The following is a 21,638-nucleotide window of genomic DNA, read 5'->3' as shown; positions in this document are numbered from 1 at the left end:
CAAATGGGGTCGAATTTAGTGATCCCGAAAACATAAATCGGGTCTTTGCAGAATTTTGCCAGCTCCTTTACTCCTCCAGGGCTACTTATGATCTGGCCCAGCTTGGTACATATCTGGATGGGGTTTCTCTCCCACAACTGACAGAGGATCAGATGATGGCTTTGGATGTTGAGGTGACTGCAGAAGAGGTCGAGGGTGTTATAATGGGCATGCAAAATGGTAAGACCCCGGGACCAGATGGTATCCCTGTGGAACACTACAAGCAACACAGGGGTGTAATAAGCTCTAACTTGGCTGGCCTATACAATTATATGTTAGCTAATCTGACTTCTCCAGATTCTATGAGGGAGGCATTGATTATTGTAATACCAAAAAAGATAAAGATCTTATGTCCTGTGCATCCTACCGGCACATATCTTTACTGAATGTGGACACAAAAATTCTAGCCAAAATATTATCTAAAAGATTGAATCAGGTTATAGAATCCTTAGTTCACCAGGACCAGATGGGTTTCATGCCAAACAGAGGTACGGACATTAACACCAGGAGGCTATATACGAATATTCATACCACCCATGACAATTCCGGGGCTAGAGTCATTGCGACCTTGACCGAAAAGGCATTTGATTCGGTTGAATGGCCGTACCTCTGGGAGGTTTTGTAAAGGTTTGGGATCGGGGAAAATTTTATTTCATGGGTTAAGATTCTGTATCAGTCCCCAATGGCTCTGATCCGAACAATTAATGTAGTATCGGAACCTTTTTTTTACAGCGTGGCACCCGCCAGGGGTGCCCGCTGTCTCCCCTTTTGTTCGCATTGGCGATTGAGCCATTGGCTGTCAGGATTAGGGGGAGGGGGGGATCCGAGGCCTGATTAAGGGGAAGGTAGAGGAAAAAATAGCACTTTATGCAGATGATTTGCTCCTCTTTCTTCGGGACCTGGGTCCCTCCCTCCAAAAGGTGCTCCTGGTTTTGAATCAGTTTGGTAGTTTTTCTGGGATTAAAATAAACTGGGATAAATCCCTTCTTTTTCCATTGGATACGGCTGATTCGCCTCATGTTGATTCATTGGGCTTGCGCTGGTTATCTAGTTTTAAGTACTTAGGCATCTTTATTGATCCAAAGCCTGAGTCATATATCACCCTTAATTTACTACCAATTATAGATGGATACCGCAGAAGTTGTCGTCTGTGGAAGAAATTACCTCTATCAGTCGTGGGAAGAGTAAACCTATTCAAGATGCTTTTTCTCCCGAAATTTAATTATATCTTTCGTCAATCTTTAGTCTGGATCCCCCGGTCGATATTTCATAGAATAGATTCTATAACATCTGATTTTATTTGGGCTGGTGGTACCCCCAAGTTGTCTTTGGAGGCGTTGAGTCTTCCAGTCAACAGAGGGGGACTGGCACTTCCAGATCTCAATAAATATTTCATAGCCTCCTTATTGGTCACCATTAAATGGTGGTTTGCTCGGGACGTGCGGAATGGGGCAGTTAGACTGGAAGCCGCAATAATGGGTTCGTATGAAGCCCATGCCAGCCTCCTGTATCGGGGGGCTTGCAGGGGCTTGGGTTTGACGCCTTCCATGCAAGCCACCATTAAGGCATGGGCAGCTGCTAAATCACAGTTTGCTGGTCCAAACTCTATGTCTCCCTATACTCCCCTTTGGGGAAACCCTAACCTGGTTCATTTTCTAGAAATTCCAGACCCACAAATAGGGATCAAAAAAGTTGTACAGGTAGCTCCTGGGGGTAAACTTCTGCCTTTTTCTCAGCTAAGTGCCAGGTTCCAACTACCTAATTCGATGCTATGTAGATTCTTCCAGCTACAGCATGTCGGGACCACACAATTCCCTGAGGTTTCGACCTGTGATCCAGATAGACTGGAGACTTTATTATTCTCCGATAGGGTGGCTAATCTACAGTCCGCAATTTACGCCGCTTTGGTACCCACAACCACCCCAAGGCTTATTGAGGCTCGTATGAATTGGTCTGCAGATGTTGGCTCCATTTTGGACTTAGAGTGGGTGGGAGTCTTGGAAAGTATGATTGGAATGTTGATTTCTCCGGCAGACAGATTCGCCCATATGTAGTTGATTTATTGGGCCTACTATACTCCTCGACAATTACATTGTTACTACCCGGTGTTGCCCGTGTATTGTCAGTTTTTAGGCAGATGTGGCTCGTATTATGACAGAGGTGATTGGTGAGAGGATAGTGATGGATCCAAGAGTTTTTTTACTTGGCCTATACACAGATTCCACCCTCTCCTCTCATCGTGGTCTAACCTGGTCAAAATTATGTTTTTCTACAGGAGACGCGGAATCTTTAGCTGATGGGGTAATGATACTCTACCCTCAACCTCTTCATGGTCTAATAGACTGAACAAAGTCATGTTATGGTATAAATTAACGTATTTTAAGCGTAATTGTGAAGAGAAATTTCGATTAATCTGGCAACACTGGATCGATTATGTTGATTCACATATTTTGTTGGATATACCTTAAGGAGGTTGTTCGTGTTAGTATGTAAAATGGATAAGCCAGCTCACCTGGGTATACTTATTTATTGGACGCACTGAACCTTTACGGGGGGTGGGGGGTGGTTTGGGATTTGGGTGGGGGTGGGTTTTCTAGAATGTTTAGATGTTTGTATGTTTTGTATTTTGCTGTTTAAAAAACAATAAAAATTTGGCATTTAAAAAAAAATGCCACAGTACTCTTGCAGCCTGTTAAGCAAGGTTTTATGATCAACTTATGATCGAAAGCCGCTGAGAGATCAAGCAGTATCAGGATTGAAAACTTGCCTCTGTCTCTGACCATTAGCAGGTCATTGCAAATCTGGACAAGGGCTGTTTCACAGCTGTGGTGCTTCTTGAAGCCAGATTATAGGTAGTCAAAGATGTTCATTGAGAACCTGGATTCAAGTTGGATATACAGTGGGTTGCAAAAGTCAGTGCAGTTTCTAGGCTAAAATGCACCCAGGGCGAGGGTGTAAAAATTGCGCCCCCCCCCCCCCGCGAGCAAGGTATGGGTGCCCGCAGTATAGGTTAGCCAGGTCTAGTTGCACTTAGTATAGGTCCCCCCAGTATAGGTAGCCAAGAATAGGTACCCCAGTATAGGTAGCCAGGCATAGGTGAGCCAGTATAGTTGCCCCCGCTATAGGTTAGCCAGGTAGGTGCCTCCAGTATAGGTAGCCAGTATAGTTGCCCCCAGTATAGGTTAGATAGGAAGGCGCCCCCGGTATAAGTTAGATAGGTAGGTGCCCCAGTACAGGTTATTTAGGTATACATGCTGATACACGCGGCTTCCGGCTAAACAGGAAGCCGCGTGTATCCGCAGTATGCAGAGAGAAGAGACAGACCAGCGGCGAGAGAGCAGCGCTTGGAGCCAGGCAGGTGAGTTGCAAACAGCGCTTCCCGGCTGCTCGCTCTGCATCTGAGGGGGGAGCACGGAGGGCGCCCGGGAGAGGGAGGGAGAGGTCGGGCTGCCCTCCCCGCTGCTCCGGCTCCCCCCTCCACTATAGCGCCCCCCTCCTAACAGCGCCCCGGGCGGCGGCACGCCCCGCACAGGGGTAGAAACGGCCCTGGCAAAAGTATTCGGCCCCCTTGAAGTTTTCCGCATTTTGTCACATTACTGCCACAAACATGCATCAATTTTGTTGGAATTCCACGTGAAATACCAATACAAAGTGGTGAACATGTGAGAAGTGGATCGAAAATCATACATCATTCCAAACATTTTTTACAAATAAATAACTGCAAAGTGGGGTGTGCGTAATTATTCGGCTCCCTGAGTCAATACCACCTTTTGCTGCAATTACAGCTGCCAGTCTTTTAGGGTATGTCTCTACCAGCTTTGCACATGTAGAGACTGAAATCCTTGCCCATTCTTCTTTGCAAAACAGCTCCAGCTCAGTCAGATTAGATGGACAGCGTTTGTGAACAGCAGTTTTCAGATCTTGCCACAGATTCTCGATTGGATTTAGATCTGGACTTTGACTGGGCCATTCTAACACATAGATATGTTTTGTTTTAAACCATTCCATTGTTGCCCTGGCTTTATGTTTAGGGTCATTGTCCTGCTGGAAGGTGAACCTCCGCCCCAGTATCAAGTCTTTTGCAGTCTCCAAGAGGTTTTCTTCCAAGTTTGCCCTGTATTTGGCTCCATCCATCTTCCCATCAACTCTGACCAGCTTCCCTGTCCCTGCTGAAGAGATGCACCCCCGAGCATGATGCTGCCACCACCATATTTGACAGTGGGGATGGTGTGTTCAGAGTGATGTGCAGTGTTAGTTTTCTGCCACACATAGCGTTTTGCATTTTGGCCAAAAAGTTCCATTTTGGTCTCATCTGACCAGAGCACCTTCTTCCACATGGTTGCTGTGTCCCCCACATGGCTTGTGGCAAACTGCAAACGGGACTTCTTATGCTTTCTGTTAACAATGCCTTTCTTCTTGCCACTCTTCCATAAAGGCCAACTTTGTACAGTGCATGACTAATAGTTGTCCTATGGACAGAGTCTCCCACCTGAGCTGTTGATCTCTGCAGCTCGTCCAGAGTCTTGACTGCATTTCTGATCAGCGCTCTCCTTGTTCGGCCTGTGAGTTTAGGTGGATGGCCTTGACTTGGTAGGTGTACAGTTGTGCCATACTCCTTTCATTTTTGAATGATCGCTTGAACAGTGCTCCGTGGGATGTTCAAGGCTTTGAAAATCTTTTTGTAACCTAAGCCTGCTTTAACTTTCTCAATAACTTGATCCCTGACCTCTCTTGTGTGTTCTTTGGACTTTACAGTGTTGTTGCTTCCAATATTCTCTTAGACAACCCCTGAGGCCCTCACAGAGCAGCTGTAGTTGTACTACTGACAATAAATTACACACAGGTGCACTCTGTTTAGTCATTAGCACTCATCAGGCAATGTCTATAGGCAACTGACTGCACTCAGATCAAAGGGGGTTGAATAATTATGCACACATCACTGTGCAGTTATTTATTTGTAAAAAATGTCTGGAATCATGTATGATTTTCGTTCCACTTCTCATGTGTACACCACTTTGTATTGGTCTTTCATGTGGAATTCCAATAAAATTGATTCATGTTTGTGGCAGTAATATGACAAAATGTGGAAAACTTTTGCAACCCACTGTATGCAGCCTTCTCAATACTTTTCCCAGAGACAGGTCTGTAGCTGCAAAGAATATGCAGATCTAGGGATGGTTTCTTGAGTAGTGACCTGATAGTTGCTTTTTTCAGACAGGTAGGAAACTTCCCTGCTTGCAAGGATTTTGTGAAATGCTGGCCTTGACAGATCAGGGCATTTCAACATGAACTGTGCTGGTCTGGGTCAGGGTCCAGGTTTAAGGTAGTCTGGTGAAGGTTTAGAAGAATGTTTGAGATATCTTCTTCGGTAATAACTTTAACCGCCCTGGCGTTCTATTAAATCTGCCAGGGCGGCGGCGCAGCACTTAAATTTTTTCTTTTAAAATCATGTAGCTAGCCTAGCGCTAGCTACATGATAGCCGCTGTGCAGCGGCATCCCCCCCACACCTTCCGAACGCCTCCGGCGATCAGAGCAAACAGGTAATCCCATTCAGAACGGGATTTCCTGTTTGGCTTCTCCCGTCGCCATGGCGACGATCGGGATGACATCATCAACGTCATGGCGTCTGGGGGAGTCCCGATCCACCCCATAGCGCAGTCTGGCGGTGATTGACCAGGCTGCGCAAGGGGTCTGGGGGGGGGGGGAGGGCCTCTAACGCGGCGGGTAGGGGCGAATCGGCACAGAGCGGCGACAATTGGCTTGTACACGCAAACCGTGTGAAAATCGGCCCACCAGGGCCTGAGCAATCCACCGCGGCGATCATGGACTCGTCCATACCGCTAAGGTGGTTAAAGTCAGACCATGGCAGGAGGCTGTTATGGCATCCATTATGAGGCTCTGCATAGGTTTTCAGTGTTGTGGATTTAATAGCAGACAGAAGATGAGACATTTTTGTCTGTGAAGAAGAGGGCAAATTTCTCACATAGGTCCTTTGGGGATGTGATGTTGGGTTTCTGGCACGATAGATGTCAACTGTGTGGAATAGATGGGCAGATTTGTTGGCTGCTTATGCAATTCCTATTCCAATTTCCTGTGATAGAAAAGAGTACTTTTTCTTGTTGATCATTGCTTGGTGATTCTTTTAGTGAGGATTATGGAGTGTTTTTCTTTTGAGCAAAGGTTTTTGCGCCATTGTCGTTCCAGTCTGTGAAACCATCATACATGATGTACGAACTTATGAAATTCAAACTTTTATCATAATGTCATAGTGTCTAAGTGCTTTAACAGAGTTCCATGTTCGTTATAGATTTAAATTACAATTCAACAGGTATTGCGCATAGTTACTCCCATGTTTCAAAAATGTTGTTTTCCACTATTTGGTAACTGAGCTTTATTTGTGCATGCCCTTATACTTTAACTTGAGGATATTCTCAGTTTCTGTTGAAGTCTAGCCATGGTTCCCATACACGGTAAAACAAAAATGTTTGCTTTTCCCATTTATTCGACAAAAACAATCTTTTTTCCATCAAGAAAAACAAACGATTATCCCGTTTTCTTTTTACCTCCCTGGCAATAAGCCCGACACAGTGTCGGGCTAGCTGCCGCAGGGGATCGCATCGCTCCGGGAGGATTTTTTTTAACTAAAATGTGTTACATTTTGTTAAGCTAGCACTTGGCTAGCTAACTATGCTGCCCAAGTCGCTCCGATCGCCCCCGATCACCTCCGGTATACATACCCCCCAGAGATCCCGCGATGGCGCAGCCTCCCAATCAGCACCCGGCTTCGCTATGGGGAGGATCGGAACTGCGCATGACGTCATGTCCGATCGGCGCCATAACGACGAGTGATGATAATTGGGAAACTGCGGCTCTTGTGGGATCGCGGACGGTGTTCGGGGGCGGGGTTGGAGAGATGCCGGGGGACTTGGGCAGCATAGTTAGCTAGCCTAGTGCTAGCTAACGTTAAAAAAACCCATTTCATTAAAAAAATCCCTCCCGCGGTCGCAACCACCGCAACTGCGTAGCGCCAGGGAGGTTAAATGAAAATCCGATCAGAAATGTTGGAAAAATCTGTATATCTTTATATAACTAAATTATCTAATGAAAAAATGAAAAAAATGTACCATGTATGGGCACCATTAGATACAATTGTCTGGTGACACATAGAAATAACGACAGAGATAACATCTAATTTTTAGGTGAGAATTTATCTAGCCCTGTATGTGCATAAGAGAGCCATCTGAGGTTTAGTTGACTTTTTCTTTTATTACTTTGGTTATGTTTTCCTTTTGGACAATGCCTCAGAATGTGATATAATGTGCCTAAGAGGTTTAGTTTTGGAGTAATCATTTTAACAATTTTTATGAGTTCCACAGTTCATTGTACATATTAAGTGTTATATATTTTGTTATTTGTTCAAATTATGCCTGATTTATAGGTGTATGACATTCTGATGATCAGATTTTTATTTGGTTTAATAGGAAGAATAAGAGCCAAGCCACATTTTCTTTTCACCTTAAAAAGGTCCATTATTACACTTGGGAACAGCAATTGGATATTCCGATGTTTTGGTTATAAATAGCATAATTTGTTTACCATATTTGTAAAAAGGTTGTATTTACATATTTTATCAATTCTTGTAATAGTTACAAAAAATATGTTCTCCAAATGAATAGATTTTTTTCCAACACTTATTTATTTTTGCAGACTGCTGTAATAATGGAACGGATCAGCAGGGCCGGGCCGAGGCATAGGCTGGAGAGGCTCCAGCCTCAGGGCGCAGTGTAGGAGGGGGCGCAGAATTCATTCAGCTGTCATTCCTAATTGTGTATGAAGCAGAAAGAAATAAGAAAAGGGGATACATAGCAGTGACTGCAAGCCAGATAACTAGATATTAAGGCGTTGGGGAGGTTGTGGGCCCTGTGGCTCTCTTAGTCTAATAGCAATCAGTGTGTGATGGCTGGGGAGGCAGGGATGGAGGGGCGCACTTTGCTGTCTGAGCCTTGGGTTCTGGAGGACCTTGTCCCGGCTCTGCGGATCATTGGGGGTTAATTTCTCAATACTGATGATAATGAGGTGAAATTGTAAAACAAGATACATTTCTTAAACCACTTTTTCCACCACTATAGTATATCTACATCCTCTGTGACTTCATCTAAGTCACAAGGACATAGATATACGTCTTGTAGCTGAAGCACAGCTGTACGCAATTGGGCTTGCTCCTGGAAAAAAACCTCCAGCACTATCTGCTGCAGCACTAATTGGTGAAAGTGAATATATGTTCCCTGCGCCAATAAGATTGATTTTTACTGTTAAAAATACTTTTATTTTCTCAGTTGATAGTGAAAAATACACACTGTAGCATTATTTCAGAATCAAATATCCTCACAATAAATTGTGACAGGAACGTAATTTAAAGGAATACTATCAATTCACATATTTTTTTCAATTGACACAGGAATTGTTTGGGAAGTGCTGCTAAGTACTGGTGTATACATTTTAGTTGCAACTTCTTTGTTTACTGTTAGCAAAAAACATTCAAAGTTTACTGACGCCAAAACTGACGGCTGACTGAGCCATGAGGAGAGGGGAAATTCCCCTCACACTTAAAGGGGAACTTCAGCCTAAACAAACATACTGTCATTAAGTTACATTAGTTATGTTAATTAGAATAGATGGGTAATATAATTTTTTACCCACCCTGTTTTAAAAGAACAGGCAAATGTTTGTGATTCATGGGAGCTGCCATCTTTGTCATGGGGGCAGCCATCTTTTTGGTTGAAAGGAGGTGACAGGGAGCAGGAGACACAGTTCCAACTGTCCTGTGTCCTGATAACCCCTCCCAGCTGCACACGCTAGGCTTCAAATGTTAAATTCAAAATGTAAAGAAAAAAAAATTTGCACCAAAACAGAAGAACGAGAGCAACAACATCAGAAATCCCATCATGCTTTGCACAGCATCAGGGGAAAAAAGCCCGGGCAGTTTTCTTCTGTGCAGCTAAAAATAAGGCTTGGATAAGAGAAACAAAGTTCTGATGCTGTGAAACTGTTAAAGAAACACCAGGCCTTTTCAGTGCTGCTGAGTCGATTTTTAGTCCGGAGGTTCACTTTAATCAGTTAACTCTATGTGTAGCTCTGTGTGTGACAGAGAAGAGAGCTCCCAACAGCTGCAGCTGCTGTGTCCTGTGTTTCTGACTGACCTGTCTGAAGGAAATGTAACTAATTGTCACAGCTTTTTCATACTGTATTTGCTTTCAGAGTTTGATATGTTTGATATTTGCTTTCTGCAGTCTGATATGCAACTCTGGCTGTGCATTGAAGCAGACACCCCTTCTGCAATTGATTTGTCCCAATATAGCTAAATCCTACCCTCAATAACTTACAGCTTTTGCCTCTGATATTTAACATGAAAAGTAGGAAAATGTTTACACAGCTACTTAGACATTATTTGCACACTGTCATTTTAGAACACTTGGGTATCGATAGTATTCCTTTAAGTTTTGTGATACAGTTGAAATAGCCAAACAAATTTGTGTTTTTTATCTACAATAGTATTTTTTATTTTTTAAAACGTAATTGGCAAAATTGAGTAGGTGAAAACAGAGTAGGTGAAAAAAGTACTGTCAAAACTACTTTAAAGTGGATCCGAGATGAACTTTTACTCCTTGCATAATTGTGTTCCTTACATATAGTTTATAGGGCATTCCTCAAGCCAAATACTTGTTTTGTTTTGTTTTAATATTCTAATTTCCTATAAACTAATCAAGCCACACCCACAGCTTCTCCAGAGTGCCTTGGCGCTTGCAAGGGATTGTGGGATTTCAGTCTGGGCAGGTGAAAAAGGTGTTACTAGCTTATAGATTTCAGAGGCAGAGTTTTCACAATCTGAGAGCTGCAGTGCAGATACAGATCAGTTGCCTGTGTAATGGAGGAGATAAGAGTGGAGTTTTCACAGAATATGCAGATTAGCATGCCTAGATACAGATAAGCTTGCCTGTGTGTGTTAAAGTAGCCATACACTGGTCGATTTGCCATCAGATTCGACCAACAGATAGATCCCTCTCTGATCGAATTTGATCAGAGAGGGATCGTATGGCTACCTTTACTGCAAAAAGATTGTGAACCGATTTCAGCCTGAAACCGTTCACAATCTGTTGTGGTGGTGGTGCTGCTGCCGCCGCTCCCCCCCCCCCCCCCCCCCGCCGCATACATTACCTGCTCCGCCGGCGCGACTCCCGGGTCTCTCTCCGCTCTTCTTCTCCGTCTCCGCTCTGGTCTCTGGCTCCAGCATGCTTCACTTCTTCCTGCCCGGCAGGAACTTTAAACAGTAGAGCGCCCTCTACTGTTTAAACTTCCTGCCGGGCAGGAATAAGTGAAGGCATGCCGGAGACCAGAGCGGAGAAGAAGAGCGGAGACGAGCGGGGGCAGTCGCGCCGGCGGAGCAGGTAATGTATGCGGCTCTATTGCGTCGGTCGTCGGGCACTCAAACGCCGCTAGCGATGCGCTCTTTACCCGCGGGCGATCGACGGTTATTTTCCGCACGGCGCGATCGACGGGATCGGACTAAATGGATCGAAATTCGGCGTGTAGCGCGAACGATTGGCAGCAGATTCGATCCCAGTGATCGAATCTGCTGTTGAAACGGCTGTAAATCGGGCCAGTGTATGGCCAGCTTAATTGTGTAATAGTGACAAGCAGAAAACATGTCTGCTCCCATTGTATCACAGGAAAAAATATTAATATACTGTTGAAGCGGTTTGAAGATAGATTTGCTGTGTAAACTATCTAAACTTTAGATAAGATATATAGACAAGTCACTTGTTATATTTAGTTTTTCATCTCGGATCTGCTTTAAGTATATTCTTGCTTGATGAGGATGTAAAAGTAATTTTATAGACAAGTGTGAATATAACACTGAAGAGAAAAAGTAAATTGCATATAGGCCAAGGTGTGAAAAATAAAACAACCAATGCATATGGGCCCTCCTGATCTGGTGATCACCACATTTTTTTTTTTTTAAAAAATTCCTAAAAATAAATGCCATTGTTACATTCCCTCAGCAGTTGGTTGTAATCACCTGTCTTATAACCTCTACAATGAAAAGAGATAACATAAACTGATAGAAAGTTTACTCCTTCCTAACTAAATCAACTTATTTCGAGATACCATCTTACATGCAATATCCGCTCTACTAACAATATCCTTCTGTCTTCTTCCCTGGTCACCTCTTCTCACTCCCGCTTACAAGACTTCTCTCAATCCTCTCCCCTCCTCTGGAACACTCTCCCTCAACACATCCGCCACTCACCCACACTTAAAGGGACACTGTAGGGGGGTCGGGGGAAAATGAGTTGATGTTACCCAGGGCTTCTAATGATCCCCCACAGACATCCTGTGCCCGCGCAGCCATTCACCGATGCTCTGGCCCCGCCTCCGGTTCACTTCTGGAATTTCAGACTTTAAGGTCTGAAAACCACTGTGCCTGCGTTGCCGTGTCCTCACTCCCGCTGATGGCACCAGCGTACTGTGCAGGCCCAGTATGGCCTGTGCCTGCTCCGTGCGCTCCTGGTGACATCAGGGGAAGCAAGGACACGGCAACGTAGGCGCAGTGGTTTTCAGACTTTAAAGTCTGAAATTCCAGAAGTGAACCGGAGGCGGGGCCGGAGCATCGGTGAGTGGCTGCACGGGCACAGGATGCCTGCGGGGGACCATTAGAAGCCCCAAGTAACTTCAACTCATTTTCCCCCGACCGCCCTACAGTATCCCTTTAAGATGCCCATACACTTACTCGATTTCCCACCGATACACAGCAGATTCGAACACTGTGATCGAATCTGCTGTGAAATCGATGCACAAACGCTGACCGATTGACTGTTGTCCACACTAAATCAATCGATCCCGTCGATCTGTCCGCGCGGAAAAGTTTGCTCGAACACCAGCGGGTCTGGAGTGCGTCGATAGCGACGTTCGAATTTCCGACGACCGACGCTAGTGGCAATACATTACCTGTACCGCCGGCACGTGTCCCCGCTGTCCCTTCTCCGCGCTGGGCTCTGGCTGGCTTCACTTACTTCCTGTCGGGGGAAGTTTAAACAGGAGAGTGTCCTCTACTGTTTAAACTTCCCCCGACAGGAAGTAAGGTGAAGTTGGAGCCCAGAGAGGAGAAGAGACAGCGGAGACTGGCGGACTCGCGCCGGCAGGATCAGGTAATGTATGCTGGGGGCAGTGGCAGCGCCACAGATTGTGAATCGATTTCATAGTGAAATCGATTCAAAATCTGTTTGCAGTGTAGGCAGCCAATAGATCCCTCTTTGATCAGATTAGATCACAGAGGGATCTATCTGCTGGTCAATCTGGTGGCAATCGACCAGTGTATGGCTGCCTTTACTCTTTTTAGGCACAATCTGAAAACTCACCTCTTCAAGCAAGCATACTCTCTTACCTAGGACACTTTGCCCACTGACCACCATTTCTACCACCGCATACACAGCTTCACTTTACCCTTTACCTACTGTCCTATGCCTTAAAGAGACACTGAAGCGAGACTAAATCTCGCTTCAGGTCTTATATATAGCAGGGGCACGTGTGCCCCTGCTAAAACGCCGCTATCCCGCGGCTTAACGGGGGTCCCTTCACCCCCAACCCACCCCCCGCAAAAGTTGGTCGGAAAATGGTCGCTCGTATTCTTCTTCCTGGAGGCAGGGCTAACGGCTGCAGCCCTGCCTCCAGTCGCGTCTATCAGACGCGCATCGCCGCCTCTCCCCCGCCCCTCTCAGTGAAGGAAGACTGAGAGGGGCGGGGGAGAGGCGGAGATACGCGTCTGACAGACGCGCATGGGGCAGGGCTGCGGCGGTTAGCCCTGCCCCAACCAGGAAGCGCTCCCCCGCTGCACGGAGGGGGTTTGGGGGGACAGGGACCCCCGTTAAGCCACGCTATAGCGGCGTTTTAGCAGGGGCACGCATGCCCCTGCTAGCTATGAGGTCTGAAGCGAGATCTATTCTCGCTTCAGACTCTCTTTAAACCTTTAGACTGTAAGGCCTTTTGGCCAGGGCTCTCTTCCCCTTTTGTCTCACAAAGCCATGTAATGGGGTGTACATACCTCTCACCCCTGTGTAAAAATATGTAGTTAATCTGTTCACTGCATTAGCTATTATTCACTCTTGTCTTATGTTAAATGTTTTATGTTTTATTTTGTATTGTTATACCCTGTATGCTGGTGTACAGCACCACAGAAGATGCTGGCGCTATATAAATCAATAATAATAATAATCCTTGCATTATCTATCACGGTTATGGAGGAAATTGTTATTTTTCCTCTGTGGAGTTGCACTTTAACAAAGACAGTATTTCCAGGTACTGTTTTCTAAAGCTGAATTGAAATACCTTGAAAGTGAAAATGTAGGGAGCTGAGAGGTGTTCCTATGTTTTGAAATTCCCCTGCACAAGTCAGGATGTTTGACGTACGCACAAGTGCATGTCACTACGCATTTTGTAAGAGTCCTTACAAGTATTGATGTTTAGATGCCAGTAAGGAAAAAAAATTATACTTTTTATTCGATTATCAGTAGAAAAATTAGCGGATAATATTAAAAGCACATTTATCATTGTGAATTAAGTGACAACAAGACTTTTCTCTGTAATTTTCACTAGGGGATTGCATAGCCAGAACAATCATCCCTGCTTTATGCTGCCTCTGTGTTCTGGTATATAGGATAAGACATTCTCTTTGGGACAATGCCAGCTCTCCTCCCTCTCTGCCCCTGTCCCCATTGCTTTTAATGTGCCTGTTTTGATACTGCAAGGCGTGTCTGATCCTAGACTCATGTGATGGAGAAGGAGAGAGGGAGGGGAAGAGTAAGGGGAATAGAAGGAGAGGCTGTCATCTGTAAGAAAAAAAACACACACAGAGGAGTGTGTAAGATAGTTGGCTGGAACCTGCGCTGCATAGAAAGCATTTGCATTTTACAACTTGTCTAGAGAAGGAAAGATTCACTGGTATGTTATTGGATTAGTCCCTCCACAATAACAGCCTGTGGACAGAGCCAAAGGAGACAGTTTATTGCTACATCTCTAACTAAGCTGTGAATTTTGGAAATTCATTTCCTCAGGTGATTAAAAAAACACCTGGATACCCTGCTCAAGTTGCTGTGCCCTCTGAGTCTTTTTATCTGCATCTTAAACAAGAACACAGGTCACACATCCCACACAGGACCACAGCATGGGAGCTGGGACATCTGCAGAACAGGTAGCTGAGAAGCCTGGAGAAGAGCAAGCTGAACAAAGCAATGACCTGGGGCAACTGGAGCAAGCAGTGGAGGAGGTGGCCGAATCTGTGGATGCCAAGGTAAGACATACCTCATTAGTAAACTGTCGGCTGACCACATTACTTCATCCTCTGCAGTGAAGGAATACAATGGGATGAGCAGTTCACAGAGAAAGTGACAAAGGGCATCATTTGTGGCATACCTGAGAACTGTTGTATTCTGGCTGCCAGCACATTTTGTCTGCAAACTTATTTAACTTAACATTGTGCTCCTTGTGGATTTAATAAATGTCAAAGTTATGAACAAGTTGATGCTTAAGAAATGTCTAGCTCTTTAGTTAGTTATACATAAGGTCAGTTTGTCAGACCCACCATCAGGATGATTAGCAGCATAATCAACGAGAAGGAGTAATCGCAAGCACATAAATACTCCATATAATATGTAAATAGCTTTGGTATCAGAGAGATGAATAATACCTTGCTTGCAGGGATTTCAGGTTTGTCTCATTGCGTTCTCACAAAAAGTCCCATATGCAGAGTGCCGCGGGATGGGGGAGCAGGAAGCTGTGAACTGCGTCGTAGAAACCAAACAAAATAACTTAAAATCAGGGTTATTTGCATTTTGTGCATTCCTGAGATTTTATCAAGGCAAAACACTGTACAATTAATAGGGGGTGGTGTGGTAGCACGGCAACTCTCTGCATGGGATGTTACAATGCCAACTGTGCAATGACAAGATCTGCAGGCATAAAATGATTAACCCTGTCAGGCTAATCCCCCTGCTCTGTGTTAACAGAAGGCTGACATCTAATAAGGAGATGCGTTTCTCAATCCGATCCTGCAAAGAAGGTAAAATCCCCTGTAAAGTTGATTTCACTGCTGTCTGGGTGGTGTGTCCTGTATGCGGATGGTGCAGTAGCATTGTGTTTCCACCATCTGCCAGCAGCACAGACACTCCTATTCTCTTTCCACACCCTCAAGGTTAAAGCACGTGGATAGCCAATTACCCACATTTCTTACAATGGTGCTTGCATACAAATCACAGCGCTAGCTGGCTTCTGCAGAAGTGCTGTGTCATCACATATACAGGCGTAGGTATGAAATGCATTGGATACAAAGTCTGCAATGGCACACATGCACAATGACATTTAAAGGCACAACGCGCCAAAGCTATTAATATAGATTAAATAATATCTAAAAAAAAAAAGACTCATCCTGACTGCAAAGCTTTGTAGGTTTCCCAATATTCTTTCCCCAGGAAATTATAAAAGAAAATCTTACGCATTTTCATAATATTTTTTTGAATGCATTTTCACAAACTTTAAGGTATGGGCTTTCTGATGAAATCATAGCCAGCTCATATCAATAGAACTGCTGACATTGTAGAGGTGTGATTTTGGTGTGGATTTGCTAAGGTTGGGAGCTCACTTGTCTCATTTGCGTATGTTGCCCGCAGGTGCGGGAGATGCTTGCAGGATCACACATATTGAAAGTCTGTAGGCTGCATTGTAACTTTTTTTTTTTCAAAAGTGCAACATATTGTAACTTCCCGCATACTGTATCTGAATTGCATGTGATGCACATACAGTGCTTTCCTATGGAGGATTTTCTCAAAATAAATATGATACTGCATTCGTATCCACTGAAAAAGGGAGGTTATTAAAAAATGTAAAATGCAAATGCATGAAAAACGCAATCGCATTCAAAAACGCAGAGAAAAATGCAGAAACTCACCCAGGCCAAAACTCATGGCTCTATACACAGACAAGTGTGCTAGCTGTCTAAAGCTACATACTCGCCTCGGGACCCAGGAAGATGGATCCCAGGAACGTTCCACGATGACAAGCGCTCCCCGATCCAACTTCCTGGCGGGAGGTATGCTCAATGGCACACGACAGGCACAGACGAGAGTTCAAGTGATCGTGGTGCTTTGCATGGGAGTTGTCGGGGATCTTACAGATCCGATCCATCATTATCGCTGCGCGCCACTAAGCATCGTTCAGGTAATTGTGCACCTGTACCCATGTCGTGAGAGTGTGGAAACGATCAGTCGTCGCTCAAAGAAATTACTGGTTGTCTGAAAAATAGTGAAGTGTGTACAGGCTGTAAGGCTCCTTTCATGCTGGCATTAAAATTGTTCTACTTAGCGGAGCGCAGCAGAATAGATCCAATTTTATGTTAAAGTGTACAAGAGACGCTGACAACGCAAGATTTGATACTTTCCCGGGTTTTCTCCAGCCCCATAAGCACCGCCTAGTCCCTAGCCAACCTCCCGCGGGCCTCTGTTTAGCCACAATCGGCTATGGTAATTGGCTAAGTTGCGTCATTCGTGGGTCTTCTGGGCAAGTGTGGGACCTCCAAATATGATGACTAATGGTTGGAGTTCTTTAGATCTTTTGCATTTTCCTGAATCTGAATGTGTGGTACAAAAAACACCCACTGAGCTTGAATGATATTCATGCAGTGTAGAAATGGACAGCAAATTTCTATGGCCATAAGAATGATGCAGGCATTATCTCTTGTTGTGTACGGTCATAGGCTGGTATTCAGAACAATAGATTAGTGCAGTGTACACATGCTTAGGAAAATCCTTGAATGGATGGAAAAATGCTCACTCATGCCTTGTGCTGCAAACCCATACTGCAGCAATGTCTCTCTTCTGTGTGTTCCTGGGTCAGGATTTCATCTCCTCCTCCTTTTCCCACACCCAGACTTCTCATAGCCACAGCCTGTCTCCCTATGTACAAATGTGCGTGGACTGCAAGTGATTTTCCCTTTTCCCATAATGAGCATAGAAGATAGATGGAAGACACAGGGGGGGGGGGGGGGGAGTTTACAAAGTTGTTTCTCTCGTCCCAGAGGAATAGTCTGTGATATGCATACAGAGAATCTGTAAAGTAACGGATGGATGCTGAGGTAGCACTCTGAAGCGGCAAGCTTAATAACAGGCATCTATATGCAAAGGTTAATGGATGAGAGATGGGCTGATGAGAGGTCTGTGTTTGTACTTTAGTATAATTTCCATAAATATATTGATTACAGTCCATTAATCCACAGCAGTAAAGCATGAAAGTCCATTAAAAAGTTCATATTCTAAAATAAGCAAGGTAATTGCTTACCTTCCACATACCAATTTATTGCCAAATGTCTCACTGTATTTTTAATGTGTCTATATGAGTTTGATGTGAGCCCGTGGCATAACACCATGGGATTCTGTGCAAACTTTCTCAGTTCAAGATGGAGTCTTTGAAGCATGAAATAAACGTATCTCAAGATTACAGTTCAATTTTAGATCCACCTCCCCTTTATCTTAATAAGTGTGGCATTGTCGCTAAAATAGCCTGGTTATGTTTTGTTACTGATAGTTATTTTTAGTTTGATTGTGCTTAGAACATACCTGTCCATCCTGCTTCCCCCCATGTCACTAATTTATAACTTTCATCTTTCCCTGTATTAGGTGGGTGGTACATATTTATGAACCAAATTCAACCATCCTTCTTTACTCCTTAGCTATCTCTATTTTAGATCATTCCTGTGTTTCTTATTTTCAAATGTTGTGATTAAGGGAGGAAAAGTATTACTATAATCAGTGTAATGGTAAGGTGAAAATATTTATTTTTCTTATGGATTTTTCATAGTATGAAGAACTGGAGGTGTGGTAGGGGTGTGATAGGGGTGTGGCCAAAGGCATGATGGGGTGTGGCTGGAGGTATGTCAGCGGTATGGCTGAAGTTGCGGTGGGGTGTGGCTGGAGGGATGTCAGCCACGTGGCTGGAAGTGTAAGCTCGCAAGGGCAGGGACCTCCTCCTAGTGTTTCTCATACTGCTGTGATTTTAACATATGTACATGTACCAACTACACATCAACTATGTATGTATTTATTCTATTAAATGTCATGACTGTACAGTGTCTTGTATTTCTTATGTATAGTTGTTCCCCATTATTTGTTTGTATTATGGAAGATGTTGGCGCTATATAAATAAAAAATAATAATAATAAAGTGTGGTGGGGTGTGGCTGGAGGTATATCAGCCACGTGGCTGGAAGTGTGGTGGGGTGGGGCTGGAGGGATGTCAGCCACATGGCTAGAAGTGTGTTGGGGTGTGGCTGGAGGAATGTCAGCCATGTTGTTTATGAGATGTCAGGGGTGTGGCTAGGGGGATGTCAGCCATGTTGTTGGAAGGATGTCATTGGTATGGCTGTAGGTGTGGTGGGGTATAGTTGGAGGGATGTCAGTCATGTAGTTGAAGGAATGTCAGGGGTGTGGCTGGATGTGTAGTGGGGTGTGGGTGGAGGTAAGACAGCAATGTGCTTGGAGATGGGGCAGGAGGAATGTAAGCCGTCTAGTTGAAGGAATGTCAGGGGTGTGGCTGGAGGTGTAATGGGTTTGGCTGTAAGTATGACAGCAATGTGCTTGCAGATGGGGAAGGAGGAATGTAAGCTGCCTTACTGAAGGAATGTCAGGGGTGTGGCTGGAGGTGTAGTGGGGAGTGGCTGGAGGGATGACAGCAATGTTGCCTGGAGGTGTGGCAAAAGAAATGTAAACCATGTTGTTGGAGGAATGTCAGGGGTGTGGCTGGAGATGTAGTGGGATGTGGCTGGAAGGATGACAGCAATGTTGCCTGGAGGTGTGGCAGAAGAAATGTAAACCATGTTGTTGGAGGAATGTCAGGGGTGTGGCTGGAGGTGTAGTGGGATATGGCCACTCACATTCATTCTAAGGGCATAAATGTAGATGGATTGGGATGTAGAAGGGAAGGTCCAAGCAAAATAAAAAAAACAAAATCCACTTACCTGGGGCTTCCACCAGCCCCTGGCTGCCATCCTGTGCCCTCGCCGCAGCTCCGGTGCCTCCCGTTGTCCCACGCTGCAGAAGCTGACCTCGCCAGGTCGGCTTTCTGGTTGGCTTCTTGTGCGCTCCACGCGCGGGTCATGTGGTCCGGCCGATGTCATCAGGTCTGAGAACTACTGCACCTGCACAGTACAGACCTGATGATGTCAGCCGGACCACGTGACCCGCGCCGTGGAGCACACAAGAAGCCGACCCGGAAGCCGACCTTGCGACGTCGGCTTCTGCAGCACAGGACACCGGGAGCCACCGGAGCTGCGGCGAGAGCACAGGACGGCAGCCAGGGGCTGGAGGAAGCCCCAGATAAGTGAATTTTGTTTTTTTTATCTTGCTTTGATGTTTCCTTTAAATATGACAGAATAGATTGATCAAATATTACATCTCCTTATGTACAAATGTGGACTACAAGTGATTTTCCCTTTTCCCATCTTTCTTTCAAATGCTTATGTGATGCTTTGTATTGTGTCCTTGCCTTCAGCTGTGCGCCAATTCATACCTCCAGTAAAAGTTACGAAGCCTGTCATGACAAGCTCAGGGGGGTCTTAGGCTTAAATACTTACCTGATCCAACATCATCGAGTCACAGGTGATGCTCCGCCCCTCTTCTCAGGAACGCAGTCACTGCCATGTTTCCAAAGACTGCCAAAGCTCTTTGGAAACCTTCACCAGCGTTGCGGCGGCCCTCCTTTAGCCACCAATTAGGCAGTGGCTGCCGAGATGGGGCTGGTACACAGCAATGCAGATGGGAGTGGCCAGAGCCTTGGCGGTGATATTGAAAAAAAATCGCCAAGGTGGGCAGAGCAATCACCTTTCTGGAGGAATGACATCAGAACAGTTAATTAAACCCTAACTCCCCCCATTCCACCATCATTAAGACAAAGCGTGTCATGATAGGCAATGTCACTTTTATCTGAGGTACACTTTAAGACCTCTTCTGTCTCCTAGTTTCCTCTTAGCAGACTGAGAGATCTTACAATTGTGCACCATCTATTTCCTGTACACTATTTCCTGCGAACTACTAGTCCCGCTTCTGTATGCACACATATAGTTAGCACTGCAATGCTTGTAGTACGTCGTTTAGTGTTCTTCCTACTTTGGGTGTCGACTCGTTTGGTCATGCATGAATGAATGCCCATTAGCTGAATTCAGATTGGATAGGAAGCAAGTTGTGCTGTAATATTTTGCCCACCACATTTCTATACATTTTTTATACTTACTTTTATCCTGATTGTTCAGTATGCTTTGCTCAATTTTTGAGCTTAGCCTGGCTTTGAATACAAGTTTTGTTTGTACTGCGTCTTCTACAAACATAGCAGTGGCTGTGTGCCATGGAGATAATGATTTCTTTAACCACTTTCGTTCAGGCCTTAATCCTTGAATAATACCACTATCCGCCCCTTTCTGGGACCAATGCATTTTTCATATTTGAGGATGTAACAGATTCTCCAACAATTATTCTTTTATTTTGTATTTTGTTTAGCCAGTATTGACTTTTTTTGGGGAGGGTAGTAGGGATTCTATTTTAATACCATGCATGATAGACTTTGTTCTTTTTACTTTATAAACAAGGCCTTATTATTGTTTGTTTGTTTGTTTGTTTTTTTTAGCAAAAAATAAGATAAAAAAAAAACAGTGAATTTCTTTTTACTGTTTTTTAACTAATCAACAATAAACATGGCACAGATTTACTAAGGCTGTGGAGCAGTGGAGAGCCTGAGTGATCTAGAAAATGTTAAAAAAGAAAAATGACTCTCATTAGGTGGCTCTACAGGGCCACATCGTGTTATAGTGAGGATGTGGAAAGGTAAGTGAAGTAGTAGTTCTGCAAGTCCAGTATTACCTGCATATACAGTACTGCGTAATAATTTGGAATGCAGCTGTATGTGACTACTATTGATTGACTGTTAATCCACTAAAGTTTTAGCCATCCTCATTAAAACACACCTAAACTGACCCCAGAAATGGTAAGCTAAACATGTTAATGTGTGTATTATGGAATACGAATACTTACAGGTCTTCCTGTTTTGCTCCTGAAATAAGCATGGCCAGATAGCTCCCGGCCACAGCTGCTGTGCACACTACTTGTGAGTATGGACATTAACAGAACAGGGAGTGGGACAGAGCAATACGGATAGTTTCCCAGCCAAACAGGGGGACCTGTAATTATCAACACTCCATAATACACACATTGACCTATTTAATGTACCATTTTTGGAGTCAGTTCATGTGTTCTTTAGCTCTGATACGAGTGCTGCAGGCTCGCTGGAACACACAGGGTCTCCACTGCTCCTCAACTTTAGTTAGTTGGGGGGGGCATATGCATATTATACATACAAAAATTTGGATGTTTGTTACTCACTCACGCAACAATGGCTGAACGAATTTGAATGAAATTTGGCACACACAGAAAATTACCTGGAATAACATATAGGATACTTTTTATCTCCATAACCAAAAAGTGGGCTGAAACAAATACAAATTTACACTG

General features: G+C 44.5%; 1 protein-coding gene across 1 annotated transcript in view; it reads left to right on the top strand.

Moving 5' to 3' along the window:
- Positions 1 to 13,933: 13,933 nt before the first annotated feature.
- The window catches only part of AKAP12 (A-kinase anchoring protein 12), a 268,251-nt gene continuing 260,546 nt past the window's right edge, over positions 13,934 to 21,638 (top strand). Inside the window, exon 1 of the mRNA XM_068231967.1 lies at positions 13,934 to 14,384. Within this exon, the coding sequence (XP_068088068.1) occupies positions 14,259 to 14,384 (126 nt within the window). The 5' untranslated portion in view covers positions 13,934 to 14,258. The remainder of the gene's footprint in view (positions 14,385 to 21,638) is intronic.

Source organism: Hyperolius riggenbachi, chromosome 4 (assembly GCF_040937935.1).
Source record: "Hyperolius riggenbachi isolate aHypRig1 chromosome 4, aHypRig1.pri, whole genome shotgun sequence".
In the NCBI taxonomy this organism is placed as follows: Eukaryota; Metazoa; Chordata; class Amphibia; order Anura; family Hyperoliidae; genus Hyperolius; species Hyperolius riggenbachi.
This window is presented reverse-complemented; position numbering and strand designations above follow the sequence as displayed.